We start from the raw sequence: 18,593 nt of genomic DNA on the forward strand, positions 1-18,593 counted from the left end.
CGTCTTATCTTCCGTCTAGACCAATATGCTCATATCACCCCTCTCCCCAAGTCACTTCACTGGCTTCCGATCAGGTACCACATACAGTTCAAGCTTCTCCTACTAACCTACAAATGTGCTCAATCTACAGCCCCTCACTACCTCTCTACCCTTATCTCCCCGTACGCTCCTACCCGAAACCTCCGCTCACAGGACAAATCTCTCCTCTCTGTTCCCTTTTCCACCATCGCCAACTCCAGGCTTCGCCCTTTCTGCCTTGCCTCTCCCTATGCTTGGAACAAACTTCCTGAGCCCATACGCCAAGCCCCCTCCCTGCCCATCTTTAAATCCTTGCTCAAAGCCCATCTGTTCAATGGCACCTAACCATTTCACCTCTATCCAGGATATCTAGACTGCCCCAATTTGACTGTCTGCACATGTTGTCCATTAGATTGTGAGCTGACTGCACATGTTGTCCTTTAGATTGTAAGCTCCTTTGAGCAGGGACTGTCCTTCTTTTTTAAACTGTACAGCACTGCGTAACCCTAGTAGCGCTTTAGAAATGTTAAGTAGTAGTAGTTTATAGTTCGCTAAAGAGCTGGCAGAGGGTAGATGTCTCCAGTGGCACTTAGCTTGTCTAAGTTGGCATTTTATTCGATACAATGTCTGCATGAACCACAGTTCACTACGTACTATGTTGTTTAGTACTCTTTGTGGACGTTTTTGTAATTGGGGCTAATAACTCCAATGATGCATGTAGTGATGTATTCCAAACTTTATATAGAGAGAATTTGAAAAGAAGCTAGCTCTAAAGAAGCATTAGCAAGGCTTGTGCAGTAAATTTGCTAAGGTCTCTAGAACTGTAGTTTTCTGGTAATGTGACTTTATATATAAATGATGAAGCCAGGGCAAAGATAATTAAATGGTGATTGGTCCATGGCAAGGAATATAATGAGATAGAATTTGGCTGTTCTGATGAGGAGGAGGCCGAAAGAACAAGGTCTAATGTATGTCCTCCAATATGAGTTGGCTGAAATATATGTTCATCTAAGGTCCAAGTCCGAAAAGAGAGTGAGAAGGTCTTGGGTATGAGGGGCAGTAACCACATGCAGGTGAAAATTAAAATCTCCAAGAATAATGGGGGCATGTGAGCTAATACAATGATCCGTCAGTGACACTTGAAGAAGGGAGAAAGAACGGACCGATGACATAAAAACAAAAACAAACAAAAATTAATTTCTAAACTGGCAGTGTGTACAACTGCCAATTGAATTGTTGATCTTTCACTTTTAAGACTGTAGTCTTGTTTCATCTTCTAGCACATTAAGTTCTTTCTGTATGCAAAGCTGGCAACTGCCAAAATACAGCCACGTCAGCCCATTGTTGACCCTGGTATGACAGTGTCCCATTGGTTATCTTCCGTCCACCAGGTCTCAGAGATGCCTATTATATCTATCTTTTCATTTAGTGCAACATATTCTAATTCTCACATCTTATTTCTTAGGCTTTCTGGTATTTGCATACAGACATTTCAAACAATGTTTGTTGTTCTTATTTACAACTTACTCAGCAGTTGACATTGATAATTTGCAATCTTGAAAATCTGTCTGCTCTTTATTTAAAGACATCTGCTGGCGTATTTTCAAAGCACTCAGACTTACAAAGTTCCATAGGCTACATGCTTTGAAAATACACCTCATAGTAACCTATGGAACTTTGTAAGTCCAAGTGCTTTGAAAATGAGCCCTATAATCTACTATGGTCTCTATTGAAACCTCGCTATCAGGATGCTGTATCTTCCCTGTTTTGGTGACTCAGAATAGCTCTATGTGGAAGGCAGATACCTCTGCATCTGAGGGTGTTAGCCATTTACATGTGTAAATACAGATACTTATACATACAGTATAACAGAAATGCAAACCTTCTAAAATAACCTTTTCAGTCACTAGAGATGTACAAATGAACTTGAACTTGGAGAATTTTAACCTGAGTCAAGTTTGGGCTTCTGACAGTGATGAAACAGGTGAAAACTAAGGTCCAGGAGGCAGGTAGAAAACCCCTGTACATACTTGGAATATTTCCTAGTATGGTCTAGAAAAGGTCATCTGAGATTGCACGTGTTTGTCAAAGAATTTATTATACATAGTAATCACTATGAGGTTTAGACATCTCTCTGAGCTTTTTGACAGCTTATGTTTACACTGTTTGCCTAAAGAGAATCCACGTGAGTGGAGAACTCAAAAAGTCCCACGGAGAACACAAACAAAGCAGGAAGTGGGAGTGAGAACCAGGATTTCCAACGACAGGACCACTGGAGTAGTGAAATGAAGCAAAATTTATTGGAAAACAAACTGACTTTGCTGATCAGATCGCCTTGTTCAAGATCCAGCCACACTTTACACCAATGGTCTTTTTGAAGACCATCACAATCCATTGTCGCTACTCCTGGATTCTCATTTTTTTCAAATATACAGACTGCTGATGTAGGCCTTCTGGCCGAAACACAACGTGTTGAGTCAGTTTGTTTTCCAATAAATTTTGCTTCATTTCACTCCTCCAGTGGTCCTGTCTTTGGAAATCCTGTTCTCACTCCCACTTCCCTCTTTGTTTGTACACTGTCTGCCTAACCGCAATTCAGGAATGGGCAACCAACAACAAACTCTTTCTGAACCCAAGCAAAACAGAGATTCTTCTTGTACCTGACACAAGTGGACAAATACCTGCCTTGAAAATACCTTTTGGGAAGTATGAACTTCTCCTAAAATCATAGGTCAGGAATCTTGGGATACTGCTAGACTCATCATTCACTCTGATCCTGCACATTCAAACAACTTTTAAAAATTGTCTCTATCACCTATGGCAGCTATGAAATCTCTCTCCATACATTGAAAAAATGAGTCTGACCACAGTGGTCCATGCCATGATAACGTCGTGACTAGAATATTGTAATGCCCTGTACACTAGTGAAACCAAAAAGAGTTTGTATCAGCTCCAACTAATGCAGAATGCTGCAGCATGACTGATAGAAGGCTGCAAACGGAGTGACCACATCACACCTACACTGGCTACCAGTAGCTTACAGGGCTAAATTTTAAACTCTATATTTGATTTTCAAGGCCCTCAGACAAAATGGGCCAGAGTTCTTAAAGAATAAGTTAGCCTTTTACACATCTTTGAGACCTCTAAGATCCTCTCAAGGATCATTGCTATCTGTCCCCTCATCAAAGGAATTTGTATGATGTGATACCCATCAGCGAGCCTCCTCAGGAATAGTCCCCACGCTCTGGAATTTACTCCCAGAGGGGCTACATATATATACATATAACTGTCTTGTTTGTCTGTATTACTTAGATTGTAAGCTCTTTTGAGCAGGGACTATCTCTTTGTATCAGGTGTTCAGCGCTGCGTGCATCTGGTAGCGCTATACAAATGCTAATAATAATAATAATATTTCAGGAAGCAGATAAAAGTCTGGCTCTTCTTCCAACCCGTTAATACATAGGGTGACTGACTATACACCCATTCTGCACCTGGACTAGCTTGCTACACACACTATAACTTAGATCAGTTCCTTAGATCTTGATTAACTGTACAAATAACTTGCCTTTAGTTTAGCCACCCATTTATTTTCCCCAACTGACTCTGTACCACGCATCTTGTCCCTATCTATATATCTGCACTTTGCCCCTCAGATATATGGTAAGCTGTATTGTAGAAAAGCATTAGTATCATAGCAATGTTATTTGAATATTCTAATTGTGTGCTTATTAGATATTCCATCGCTATTATGTCTATGTTAATATTTATGGTTTATGTTTTAAAATATTTTTTAGACTCCTGAGGCAGGCCTGTGGCCGAAACACAGTACTGTGTCGAGTCTACAATAAAGTATACCCTTTTATATACCATCATAGTCTTGACGTCCTGAAGTCATTGGTCCACTTCCCACTTCTTTTTGTGCATCTTTAACCTTGTGGGATTTAGTGTTCATCCACTTTGTGGAGAGCCTGCCCCATCACTATTATGCTTACATCATATTATATCTCTGTTATTTGAATTTCAGTGCTGTTAAATATGTATTTTTTTGATCCTGTTTCATGGTGGTTTTATTATTAGATTTCAATTTGTTGTTTTTAAGCTTTCTTCTTTCATTCTACCAATGTCTATACTTGTTCATCTTACTATTGTTATACTGTTAAACTGTTAAAAGTGTTAAATTCTACTTATTCTACACCACCTTGGGTGAATCTCTTCATAAAGCAGTTAATAAATCCTAATAAATAAATAAATACATAAATAAAATACACTATTACTACTACTACTACTTATCATTTCTAAAGCGCTACTAGACGTACGCAGCGCTGTACACCTGAACATGAAGAGACAGTCCCTGCTCGACAGAGCTTAAAAATCTAATTAGGACAGACAAACAGGACAAACAAGAGATAAGGGAATATTAAAGTGAGGATGATAAAATAAGGGTTCTGAACAAGTGAATAAAGGTTAGGAGTTAAAAGCAGCATCAAAAAGGTGGGCTTTTAGCTTAGTACATATAAGTACATAAATACATAAGCACCGCCACACTGGGAAAAGACCAAGGGTCCACCAAGCCCAGCATCCCGTCCCCGACACAATTAGAACTGAATAATGCCGAGTGTTTAGCTTGCAGTATCTTATTAGTACAGTGCCATGTACACTGGTAGCAATTACCTGGAAGAGAGGCACTTTGCTGACTATGTTATAGTTGACATCAACAGCAATGTCCAGTTTCATCTTATCAGGCAGCTGCTGCATAAGCTCTGAATCATCTGTAAAATACAGGAGAAATGGAATAAGGAAACAGCTCTAATTTAACTACATCACTAAATCAAAATCCACTTGCTATGTACTCCCATCTTCTGCCACTACACCTGGGAAAACTCTGCAGTGAAAATGGCTTATGGGCCTAACTGACTTTGTTGAAACCCTGTCTGTTTAAATCACACATTTTGTTCTCTGGCTAAGAAACTGCTATGAGAGCATATTTACTACATATTTCTGCTTTAGGGAGAGCAGGGAGAGCCTTCCCAGCTACTAAAAAAAAAAATCATGTTTTGTTTCCTCCTCCCTTCCTTCCCCAGCCCCCTTCCACCAATTTACCTTTTCTTTCTTGGTTTTCCAAAGGCAGCGATTCTCAGAGGTTGCCCTGCGTCTGGTCCCGGCCCCTTCTCTCTACTGTGGCCCGCTTCTCTGATGTAACTTCCTGTTTCTTCAGAGGTGGGCCGCAGTACACAGAAGGGGCCAGGACCAGCGCCAGGCCAGCCTCTGGGAATTGCTGCCGCCGCCGCCTTTGGAAAACCAAGAAAGAAAAGGTAAATTGGTGGAAAGGGGTTAGGGAAGTAAGGGCAGGATGCGATGCCTCCTCAGAAGAGTGCTACCTGAGGTCCCTACCTCAGGTGGCCTAATGGTAGGGCTGCTCCTGAGTGGCAGAGAGTGCAAATACATCTAGGTACAACCACTTATATCAGCCCTATAGCTAGTGTAAATGTCTGTGGCTAAATGTATGTGTGAATGTGCATATGATATTCTATAATTTATGCACATACAGTACATCCATGCTCTGTCCACACACAGCACATATTTTGCCACTGGATATGTGCATAGGCAATCAAAGTATGGCACATACTGTCTGCTAGTTCAGTCAGGTTTTCAGGATTTCCACAAAGAATATGCAAGAGATCTATATGCATACAGTGTTGGCATTGCAGGCTAATAGATCTCATGCATATTCATTGGAGAAATCCTGAAAACCCAACTGGGTTGCAGTGCTCAAGGACTGAGGTTGGACACCCCTGCTTTAGAATATTGCCATTTATGTGCATTATTGCTACCTAATACTAGGTGGCTCCTTATAGAATTGTCAACATGCCCCAGTCATCCTCTTTCAAATGATTGGAAAGCTCCTCATTTCACTCAGAAACCAGGGACACCAGTTTGTTTGTGTCACCAAGGTTCTCCAAGTGTAATGGCAGTTGTGTCTTGAACCTTTTTGTGTGGGTGTTATTGAATAATAAAGAATCTACAGCATCTGGCTTTTCAGGAGTCCTACCACTCTGTTTTTTATTTGAAGATAATCTGCATATGAAAAGGTTGCTTTCAGGGGTGGCCTGACCATTAGGCCATCTGAGGCGAGGGCCTCTGTTGGCACTCTTTTGAGTGCGGCATCTCTTCCTTCCTTCCTCCACCTCGTTCCCTGAGTTCACCTTCTTTCTTCATGTTCCAAAAGCTGGTAGCAGCAGGCGCAATTCCCATATGCTGCCCTGTCACCGGCACCCGTCTCTTCTCTTTACTGGAGGTGCCTCTCTGATGTAACTTCCTGTTTCCTCAGAGGCGGCCAGTGGCAGGGCAGAGTGTGGGAATCGATGATGCCGCCAGCTTTTGGAACATGAAGAAAGAAAGTAAACTCGGGGAACGGGGTGGAGGAAGGATGGGAGGGCGGATGTCAGATCTTGGCCAGGGGGGCGAAGGCATCTCAGGTGGCATCTTGCCTTGGGCCACCCCTGGTTGCTTTTGATCTTGGTTTCTTGGCAATTCCCAGTAATCTCATAACTAGAATTTTGAATGATTGTTGCAGTTATCCACATCTTGTCGCGTCTAAGACAAGGAACCAACATTTCAGCCATCATGCTGTGACTTTCTTCATACCAGAATGATGGCTTTCTTCATACAACATGATGGCTGAAACATCAGTTCCACTTATTGAGATGCGGCAAGACCCAGACAACTGCAACAATCATGATGCCAGCCACAGAAGCCTAATACACAATCAAATTCCTCCTAGATTGGGATAATAGATGCAGAACAATATTAGACAACATTGCCCCAATTCAAACCAGAACCTTGCAAAGAAAGAACTCAATACCGTGGTTCAACGAAGAGTTGAAAAAACTCAAAACACAAGTTAGGAAACTAGAACGTGCATGGAATAAAAAGAAAGATGATCCCACAATTAATGCTTGGAAACAACTCCGAAGAAAATACAAATACACCATAAGACAGACCAAAAGATTATACTACAAAACCAAAATTGGACCAAATTACAAGGACACACACAAACTCTTCCAACTTGTGAACAAACTACTAGACACCACATCAGTCACGAACAACAGCAAAGACAAACCAGGAGCTGATAACCTCGCGAAGTACTTCAAAGAGAAAATAGTACAACTGCGACTTAAAATACCTGTCAGCCCCATCGAATACACTGCACTCCTAGACTGTCTGGACCCAGACCCTGGAGTATACCCAGCAGATAGGATCTGGACTGAATTCGAGATAATATCGGAAGATCTCATCTTCCAAACGCTTAAAAGATTCACCAAATCTCATTGCAAACTAGATATTTGCCCAAATAACCTTATGAAATCGGCCCCCCAACACTTTATAACAGATCTAACGAAACACGTGAATTTTATGCTACAAAATGGACTCTTCCCAAAGGAGAACGGAAACATCCTATTCACCCCCATACCCAAAGATGCAAAGAAAAATGAATTAACCAACTATAGACCAGTAGCATCCATTCCATTAATAACCAAAATAACAGAAGGGATGGTAACCAAACAACTCACAGACTATCTAAACAAGTTCTCAATACTACAAGAATCCCAGTCAGGATTTCGTTCTAATCACAGTACTGAAACAGTACTAGTTACGCTCATGACTAAATTCAAACAAACGATTGCAACTGGCAATAATATATTACTTCTACAATTCGACATGTCAAGCGCTTTTGACATGGTTGATCACGGAATCCTACTACACATCCTTGAATACTTCGGTATCGGAAGCAACGTTCTTAATTGGTTTAAAGGATTCCTAACTACACGCTCATATCAAGTGACATCAAACTCGACTACATCAGCCACATGAACACCTGAATGTGGAGTTCCACAGGGATCTCCCCTCTCACCGTCTATATTCAACCTAATGATGACACCCTTGGCCAAACTACTATCAAAAAAAAACCTCAACCCACACATTTACGCTGATGATGTAACGATCTACATCCCATTCAAACAAGACCTAACAGAAATTTCCAATGACATCAACCAAAGTCTACATATCATGCACTGCTGGGCAGATGCCTTTCAGTTAAAACTCAATGCAGAAAAAACCCAATGCCTAATACTCACCTCTCAACACAACACGAGCAAATTTACCACCATCAACACACCAAAACTAAATCTACCAATTTCTGAAACCCTGAAAATTCTTGGAGTCACCATTGACCGACACCTCACACTTGAGAATCACGTGAAAAACACAACCAAAAAGATGTTCCACTCAATGTGGAAATGAAAAAGAGTAAAATCATTCTTCCCAAGGACCGTTTTCCGCAATCTGGTACAATCATTAGTACTCAGTCATCTAGACTACTGCAACTCACTCTACACCGGCTGCAAAGAGCAAATACTCAAAAAACTCCAAACTGCTCAGAACACAGCAGCCAGACTCATATTTGGAAAACCAAAATACGAAAGTGCAAAACCCCTACGAGAGAAGCTACACTGGTTACCAATCAAAGAACGCATCACATTCAAAGTATGTACCCTAGTACATAAAATCATCCATGGAGAGGCCCCAGCCTACATGTCAGACCTGATAGATCTATCACCCAGGAATGCTAAAAGATCATCTCGCACATTCCTCAATCTTCATTTCCCCAACTGTAAAGGCCTAAAATATAAACTAATGCACGCATCAACCTTCTCCTATGTGAGCACGCAACTCTGGAACGCATTGCCACGCAACCTAAAAGCGACCTATGAACTGACCAACTTGCGCAAACTATTAAAGACCCATCTCTTCGACAAGATTTACCACAAAGATCAAAATATGTGAAATTCCCACATATACAGTGGTGGAAATAAGTATTTGATCCCTTGCTGATTTTGTAAGTTTGCCCACTGACAAAGACATGAGCAGCCCATAATTGAAGGGTAGGTTATTGGTAACAGTGAGAGATAGCACATCACAAATTAAATCCGGAAAATCACATTGTGGATATGAATTTATTTGCATTCTGCAGAGGGAAATAAGTATTTGATCCCCCACCAACCAGTAAGAGATCTGGCCCCTACAGACCAGGTAGATGCTCCAAATCAACTCGTTACCTGCATGACAGACAGCTGTCGGCAATGGTCACCTGTATGAAAGACACCTGTCCACAGACTCAGTGAATCAGTCAGACTCTAACCTCTACAAAATGGCCAAGAGCAAGGAGCTGTCTAAGGATGTCAGGGACAAGATCATACACCTGCACAAGGCTGGAATGGGCTACAAAACCATCAGTAAGACGCTGGGTGAGAAGGAGACAACTGTTGGTGCCATAGTAAGAAAATGGAAGAAGTACAAAATGACTGTCAATCGACAAAGATCTGGGGCTCCACGCAAAATCTCACCTCGTGGGGTATCCTTGATCATGAGGAAGGTTAGAAATCAGCCTACAACTACAAGGGGGGAACTTGTCAATGATCTCAAGGCAGCTGGGACCACTGTCACCACGAAAACCATTGGTAACACATTACGACATAACGGATTGCAATCCTGCAGTGCCCGCAAGGTCCCCCTGCTCCGGAAGGCACATGTGACGGCCCGTCTGAAGTTTGCCAGTGAACACCTGGATGATGCCGAGAGTGATTTGGGAGAAGGTGCTGTGGTCAGATGAGACGAAAATTGAGCTCTTTGGCATGAACTCAACTTGCCGTGTTTGGAGGAAGAGAAATGCTGCCTATGACCCAAAGAACACCGTCCCCACTGTCAAGCATGGAGGTGGAAATGTTATGTTTTGGGGGTGTTTCTCTGCTAAGGGCACAGGACTACTTCACCGCATCAATGGGAGAATGGATGGGGCCATGTACCGTACAATTCTGAGTGACAACCTCCTTCCCTCCGCCAGGGCCTTAAAAATGGGTCGTGGCTGGGTCTTCCAGCACGACAATGACCCAAAACATACAGCCAAGGCAACAAAGGAGTGGCTCAGGAAGAAGCACATTAGGGTCATGGAGTGGCCTAGCCAGTCACCAGACCTTAATCCCATTGAAAACTTATGGAGGGAGCTGAAGCTGCGAGTTGCCAAGCGACAGCCCAGAACTCTTAATGATTTAGAGATGATCTGCAAAGAGGAGTGGACCAAAATTCCTCCTGACATGTGTGCAAACCTCATCATCAACTACAGAAGACGTCTGACCGCTGTGCTTGCCAACAAGGGTTTTGCCACCAAGTATTAGGTCTTGTTTGCCAGAGGGATTAAATACTTATTTCCCTCTGCAGAATGCAAATAAATTCATATACTTTCCACAATGTGATTTTCCGGATTTAATTTGTGATGTGCTATCTCTCACTGTTACCAATAACCTACCCTTCAATTATGGGCTGCTCATGTCTTTGTCAGTGGGCAAACTTACAAAATCAGCAAGGGATCAAATACTTATTTCCACCACTGTATCTAGAAATGTTAAGAATGCCTTTTGTTAAATCACTATCATGTATTCCATTACCATGTAACCCCAAATCCTTATGTAACACCAAATGTCAATTCTCTCTCATTTCCACTATCCATGATGTATTGTAAGCCACATTGAGCCTGCAAAGAGGTGGAATAATGTGGGATACAAATGCAATAAATAAATAAATAAATAATAGAATTCTGAAAACATTGATGTGCTCTAAGAATGGGGAGGTGTATGTAGGCATAGATAAAATGGACCGTTTCTGTCTTACTGAACACTTGAGGTAATGAAACTGATCAACATGGAAATATGCATGAAAGAATTATGCTGGTAAAGACACACTCTGCCCTATACTCAACCCATGGTGGTCAACGGTTTTAAAGCCACAAACCACTGTTGGCTGAATCTAACCCATATATTCAATGCTGGGGCTATGTCCGGGCACCAGGATTGAATATCTGGGTCTGCTGCCGACACGGAAGTTATGCAGGTGCAAGTACTTATGTACTTATATACTTATAAGCCAAAATTCAGTGCTGGCACCCCTGCATAGCTGTGCAGGCAAGAGGACTGTCTTTTGTGCAGTCCTGTCTGCCCACAGAGCTATATGGCCACTGTCATTGAATATGGTTGGTGTCTGCTTAACTGCTGGCTCCTTCCCGACTCTGCCCCCAGACTGCCCTGGCACTAACCAAACAGTGTTGCAACAGTCAGAGCTGATATTCAGCAGCATTGCTTGGTTGACTACAACTGATTATCAACAGCTGGCCCACTCAGCATGGTTTAATCAGGCAGGAACCTCTCTTGCTCACTTAATCCACGTTGAATATTGACCCCACTATTAACAGAACACTGCTTCTTACCCAGCATGCCTTGGGAATGCCATGTGTACTCATACCACATTTTGACTCGTTTCTGTACAGATTTGGGGATCTTGTAGGAGTTCATATATCTAACGGTGCTGTCCATGCAGCTCCGATAATATGTCTGTCCAGCAGTGGCAGCACCTACCACATCTCTCATCTGCAAGAGAGGCAGAAAAAAAAGTATACACTAATAAGTAATCCTGAATCCAGGGCTGGATTACCTATCAGGGAAAATGACCTAAATAGCCCTCCCCTCCTGGATACAACTCTTAAACAGGGAAACACCACATAGGGCCATGGACACATGCAAAATCTAAAATGGATCTTCTAATAGGGTTAAGGATTTATCTTCAGGTCCCAAGCCATTTAGCTAGAAATGGTTTCAAGGAGACACTGGACACAGAGTTTTGGTATTCCTAAATTAAAGGTTTTACTGGGAAAATATCTTCAAAGCAAAACAACTACAGTTGAATTCTAGATACACACTTACAGCGATCCTTGCATAAAAATGGCACTTACATTTATGCAAACAAGGTAGAGCAGAACAGAGGGAAACAACAACACACAGTCAAAGTGTAACAAAACAGTGAAGTTGGCTACAGATGGAACAACAGAGCAGAGCCAATCATATTTACTGAAGGACCCGTCACGGGCTGTGTTCCAGCAAACGTCTGCTTCAGGCATTGGAGCCGACTCTGTGGGTGCTGTGGGTGCTTGAGCACCCCCAATATTGAGAAAATTCCTTGTATGTGTCCAGGAAGGGGTTATTTCCATTGGGCTTAGCACCCCCAATAATTTTGAAAAGTTGGCTCCTTTGGCTTCAGGGGTCTATCGGATGAAATCCCAATAGTGGAGGAGTGGCCTAGTGGTTAGGGTGGTGGACTTTGGTCCTGGGGAACTGAGAAACTGAGTTTGATTCCCACTTCAGGCACAGGCAGCTCCTTGTGACTCTGGGCAAGTCACTTAACCCTCCGTTGCCCCATGTAAGCCGCATTGAGCCTGCCATGAGTGGGAAAGCGTGGGGTACAAATGTAATAAAAAAAAATAGTGTGTATCTCTTAAAAATCTTCACTCATCAATGAGTAATGAAGATACACTGTTTCATCTACGATTCAGGAAGCTCAGTTTGTTTGCCACTGATATGAAAGTTTTTTTTTGTATCTTCATTTATTCATTGACAAGTGAAGATTTTTAAAGAGAAAATACACACTATTGGGATTTCATCCGATAGACCCCAGATGCAGGCATTTGCCGAACCACAGGCTATGTCATGTCCTTCAGTAAATATTGCTTCCTCCCATGATTGTCTCTGCTCTGTTGTTTCATCTACGGCTGACTTCACTGTTTTGTTGCATTTACATTTATGTGCCAAAAATATGCATAAATGATCAGAATACTGTTTTAAATGTGTTATATATGTGCACGTACATGCATATATACTAAAAATCTGACTATGCACTGTTCTGTAATTATATGCATATCTTACATGAATGGAATTCATACTTACATGCATATCTCTGGCATCTTAACACAAGTATTTACATCAGCTCTGTGGTGGGCATAAGAGCTCATTCCTATCTGGATACGCATCTATATACCCAGTTAGGCTAGCATTCTATGAAGGAAAGTAAGCATTTACTTTTCTTTATAAAATAGGCTCTGATTTTGCACCCCTTTTTAAAAATTGCCCTCCTTATTTTCACTTCCACTCTCCACCTCCAGTAGTCTAGCATCTCTTCTTCCCTCCCTTAGTTCTGCTCCCCAAGGAATCTAGCATGTGATGTCCCCTTCCTTTTCCCCTGCTGTCTCCAGTGCAATCACCCTACCTCTGTCCTCCACCTTTGTTGCTGCAAAATTAAGATCAGCAGAGTGTGGGACATTGAGCACAGACTCATGTTCAAGGCCTTGCCACATTTCTCCCCCTCTGATGCAAATTTCCTGTCAGATCACTGCACTGCTGCCCTCCAAATTTTGCTACACTAGGCCAAGGCTTTTTGTCAGCTGGTTTGCACCACTACACAAAACTGACACCTTTTTTCCAGCTAGCCAAAAATGACTTGCAGAAAGAGCAGCAAAACTCATGAATGGGAGCTTTGAGGGAGCAATGGAAGAGAAGCAGTGGCATATTGAAGCCTGGTGTGGCTTTTGTAAGGGTGTGGCTAGTTGGAGTGGAGCCATGGATAGTCATCTCACCCCTTAAGGTTGGCCCTGTAGGAACACCACCACTTTTTACCTAGAACAAAAGCACTGTCCTAGGCTGATGCCTCATCTACCTAGTGGTAGACCAGGCTCTAATGGGGTAATTTTGTAAAGCATTTTCTGAATATGAAGTATATTTTACAATAGAAAATGACTTTTATAAAACTACGTGACTGAATATGCGTGTGTTAGTGTACATTCTGACAAGCACATTTAACTTTTATGTGATTTGCGCATAGGTGTTCACAAGGGTGGCATGAGAGAGAAGCTCAGGCACAGTTATAAGGTACACACGTACTTTTTAAAATACATGTATAAATGAAAGATTACACACACATAATTGCACCTGCCTGGAAGCATGTGTAAATTTGTGCAAGAGCATTTGTTCACTACTGTAGTGTGATGATTTAACTGGTGGACAGGCCTGGACACCTAATAAATACAACCATGCAGAGGGTTAAAAGTAAAACAAAGCAGTTAATTGATGTCCATGGAGAGGGGTAACCTGTTCCTTTCATAGGTAAGGAGAAATAAACATGCAAAAGGTCAGTCTTTGTTCTCAAGAGCTCTCCCTGTGGCCCGCTCCTGCACAGCCACAGCATGCACTAATATGTGAATCAAAAAAACAACATAAACAGCTTGTCTCTTGTCTGCATTTCCAGAGTTAAAGTTCTCTCCTTTAGTATTTGACACCATCAGGCCTAACTTAGCCCTAAAGTCCAAAGTTACACTTTCTAGCAGGATTCCAAGCAGGGGTGGACTGACCATTTGGGCAGTGCCGGATGGCCTAGAGCAGCAGGGGACCCACTGCCTCTGCCCCATGTGATGCAACTTCTTCCCATCTGTTTCTTCCCCATACCCTTCCACATCGCCATCCACAGCCATCTCTGCCTTCTACTGATCTATTTCTAGAGATCAGCAGCAGTAGTGGCAATGAAAAAAAAAAAGTGTGGGGCCACATTCTTTATGCTTGACTAGGGTTACCATATGGCTCAAGAAAAAGGAGGACGGATTGAGCCAGCCAGGTTTTACTTCCATTGCTTTCCACTGGCTCAATTACTGCCATTGAAAGCAATGGAAGTAAAACCCGACTGGCTCAATCCGTCCTCCTTTTTCTGGAGCCATATGGTAACCCTATGCATGACCCTGCCGGCGATGCCAGTCTTGTCCCTCCTACATTGCTTTTGGAGGAGTGGGACCGGAAGAGCAGTCAGGGGTGTGCATAGAGACCATGGCCCCACATGTTTTTTCTTTTCACTACTGCTGCTTATCCTAGGAAGCAGCAGCAGTGGCTGAGGTGGTGGTGGAGGGCAACAGAAGATGCCGGGGTGGGAGAAGGGAAGTGGATAGGGAAAAGGACAGAAAGGATGCTGGATGGAAGAGGGGATATGATGGATGGAGGGAAGAGAAGATGCCAAGGGGGGGAGGTGGATAGGGAAGAGGAGAAGAGATGCTAGATGGAAGGGGAATAGAGAGAAAGAGAGAGGGAAACATGCTGGATGGGTGATAGAGGGGAGATGCTGGATGGAAGGGGGAGGAGGGGTAGAGAGGGGAGATGCTAGATGGAGGGGATGGAAGACAACAGGAGATGCCAAGCAGTAGGGGGTGGATAGAGAGGAGACACTGAATAGCAGGGGGAATATGCTGGATGGAGGGGGTGGAGGGCAACAGAAGATGCCAAGGGGAGGTGGAGAGGGGAGATGAGAAACTGGATGAAAGAGAAAAGCACAGCCTTGTGTATTCCTTTAGGTGGTTTCCATTTTCCCTTGGGTGTTGTATGGCACAGCCTAGTGTATTTGTGTGCTATATGGTACAGCCTAGAGTGTTCCTGTGGAGCTTCGCTCCTATAGAGTCTTTGTCCCATTCTGTTCTTGGCTTTCTCTTCCCCTGGTCATAGCCTGTACCTGCCAGATTCTTGTCTGTTGCCCTTCCCTTGTGTCTAGTAGTGCTGTGTGCATTGCATGTGCTCCAGTCCCTCCTGGGACTCCTCGTTGTTCTTTTTCCCTTCCCTAGTGTGTGACTCGGTTCCAGATCGGCCGTGAGGCCCATACACTTGGACTCTGTACGAGTAGGTTCCCATTCGGCCCTGAGGCCCGCCTGAGTGGTCTAGCTCCCTTTTCTGCTGGTGATGGTTGAGTGTCCTGAGTGTGCAGGGCTTTGTGGCTGTGGATCTGTGTAGCACCTGTTTGGTCCACCCTAGACCTTGGCCAAGATCCTTTCTAAGCCTCGGCCTAGGCTCAAGGGCTCACAAACGGATTAACAGGAGGATGGGAACAATAGATGGTACTGAGGGATTGGTGGATAGAGAAGAGGTGCTGGATGGTGGGGTGGTGGGCAACAGAAGAAGCTGAAGTGAGGTGGACAGGGAATAGGAGACATGCTGGATGCATAGGCAGTGGAATGGGGTGGGCCACAGAGACAATGGCCTCATCAATATTTTGCCCAGCACGGTATCAGCAATTACAGAGTTTGGGGTCAGGGCTGGAGATAGATTTGTTTGACCCTCCCAGCTGAAAAGAGGTTGTGCTGCTCCTGGCTGGCTAGATGGAAAGGGGTGGAGTGGAATAGGAGAGGGGAGACACTGGATGGAAGAGAGGAGAGATAATAGGGAGATGCTGGATGGAAGACGAGGGACAGAGAGGGGGAGATGCTCGATGGAAGGGGAGTTAAAGGGGGAAAGGGAATGGGACTTGATATACCACCTTTCCGTGCTGTTTGTAACTACATTCAAAGTGGTTTACATAGTATATACAGGTACTTATTTGTACCTGGGGCAATGGAGGGTTGAGTGACTTGCCCAGAGTCACAAGGAGCTGCAGTGGGAATTGAACACAGTTCCCCAGGCTGAAAGTCCGCTGCACTACCACTAGTCTACCCCTCTACTCAAAGGAATAAGAGGAATAAATGACCTACAGATGTGGGTAACTAGTGAGGTATTTAAATTTGCTGATGACACAAAGTTGTTCAAAGTAGTTAAATCGCGGGAGGATTGTGAAAAATTACAAGAGGACCTCACAAGACTGGGAGTCTAAATGGCAGATGACGTTTAATGTGAGCAAGTGCAAAGTGATGCATGTGGGAAAGAGGAACCTGAATTATAGCTATGTCATGCAAGGTTCCACGTTAGGAGTCACCAACCAAGAAAGGGATCTAGGTGTCGTCGTCGATGATATGTTGAAACCTTCTGCTCAGTGTGCTGCAGTGGCTAAGAAAGCAAATAGAATTTTAGGTATTATTAGGAAAGGAATGAAAAACAAAAATGAGGATGTTATAATGCCTTTGTATCGCTCCATGGTGTGACCGCACATTGAATATTGTGTTCAATTCTGGTCGCCGCATCTCAGAAAAGATATAGTGGAATTAGAAAAGGTGCAGAGAAGAGCGACGAAAATGATAAAGGGGATGGGATGACTTCCCTATGTGGAAAGGTTAAAGCGGCTGGGACTCTTCAGCTTGGAGAAAAGACGGCTGAGGGGAGATATGACGGAGGTCTATAAAATAATGAGTGGAGTGGAACGGGTAGACGTGAAGCGTCTGTTTATGCTTTCCAAAAATACTAGGACTATGAGGCATGCGATGAAACTACAAAGTAGTAAATTTTAAACGATTCAGAGAAAATTTCTCTTCACTCAGCGTGTAATTCAACTGTAGAATTTGTTGCCAGAAAATGTGGTAAAGGCAGTTAGCTTTGTAGAGTTTAAAAAAGGTTTGGATGACTTCCTAAAGGAAAAGTCCATTATTAAATGGACTTGGGGAAAACCCACTATTTCTGGGATAAGCAGCATAAAATATTTTGTACTTTTTTGGGATCTTGCCAGGTATTTGTGACCTGGATTGGCCACTGTTGGAAACAGGATCCTGGGCTTGATGGACCTTTGGTCTGTCCCAGTATGGCAATACTTATGTACTTATGTACAAATGGTTATGACTGGAATTGCATTTACCTATGGCAAGCCATGGGTGGGACTGGCCCGATCCACTTTGGGCTTGTGCCCACCCAAAATTGTGGCACCCTTGTTAAGGCTTGCAAGGATCCCCAAGCCCTGCCAGTTGAAGATGGCCTTCTCTGGTGACCAGAACACTCCCGTACTCTCTGCAGCAGGGGACACTCTCTATGGGCTCCCTCCCAATCCATAATATAAAAATAAAATATTGACAATATAAATCATATTACTTGGTTAAATTGGCTTAAAAAAAATCTAGGTCTCCTTTTATTTGATTTAATCACTTCCATCTCAGTCACCATTTACATTCTTCCTGGCTGATATTTAGCTGGTGACGAGCAGCATTTTTTAAAACAATGTCGCCAGCTAAATTATCCCCAGATATTAAGTGCCGGACCATGTCTGGGCACCAACACTGAATATCCAGGGATAATTGTGGATGCCCTGGCCATTGGAGCTTATGTGGGTCCTGGCTGATATTCAGCCAGAGCCCACATAAGATAGTTATGTGGGCCCCAGTTGAATACTGACTAGGACTTGCATAACGTTTCACAATGTTCATCCCTTCTGATTCCCCTCCCACCCTCCAGAATGCACCCCCCCCCTTCCAAACTTCGTCTTACCCACTGATGACTGAAATAATGCTGACAGTTCCTTTCTGAAGGTCCCTTTTCCAATATTATTTATACTAGGTGGGATGTTTGCTTTATTGTGTATTTCACAGATTTTTACAACCATTGGGTATTTTTATTTTTTGGCTGGATATTCAAAAATGCTGAGTTCCTAAATTTGTGCCCTATCTTCAGAAAAACTTATGAGTATAAGTTTTCAGTGAAAATTGATCTTAATTTTGGAGCTTAAAAGTTATGCTCATAAAGTAGGCCTGCCATTAATTTGCCTGGACTTGTGAGTCTAGGACTCAAAATAGCGCTAAGCTCCTAACTTTTTTTGTTGCCACTCAGTTTTTATGCTCCTAAATTTAAGAGTCTAGTAAATTTTGAGTATAAAGTTATGCATTCAGCCCAAGTCAGTTTTCAAAGGGGTGGATATTCAACCGATGGCAGTGAGTGATTTTTAGCCTCCGGCGACAATAACCCCGGATATTCAATGCC

At 43.0% G+C, this 18,593-nt stretch overlaps 1 protein-coding gene across 1 annotated transcript in view; it reads right to left on the reverse strand.

Annotated features, from left to right (window-relative positions):
• CNGB1 (cyclic nucleotide gated channel subunit beta 1) overlaps nucleotides 1-18,593 on the reverse strand; it is a 143,467-nt gene that overhangs the window by 41,376 nt on the left and 83,498 nt on the right. The window contains exons 11-12 of the mRNA XM_030205000.1: nucleotides 11,336-11,495; nucleotides 4,690-4,787 (exon numbers count right to left, since the gene is read on the reverse strand). Coding sequence (XP_030060860.1) covers nucleotides 4,690-4,787; nucleotides 11,336-11,495 — 258 coding nt within the window. The remainder of the gene's footprint in view (nucleotides 1-4,689; nucleotides 4,788-11,335; nucleotides 11,496-18,593) is intronic.

This window comes from Microcaecilia unicolor, chromosome 5, assembly GCF_901765095.1.
Source record: "Microcaecilia unicolor chromosome 5, aMicUni1.1, whole genome shotgun sequence".
Classification (NCBI taxonomy): Eukaryota; Metazoa; Chordata; class Amphibia; order Gymnophiona; family Siphonopidae; genus Microcaecilia; species Microcaecilia unicolor.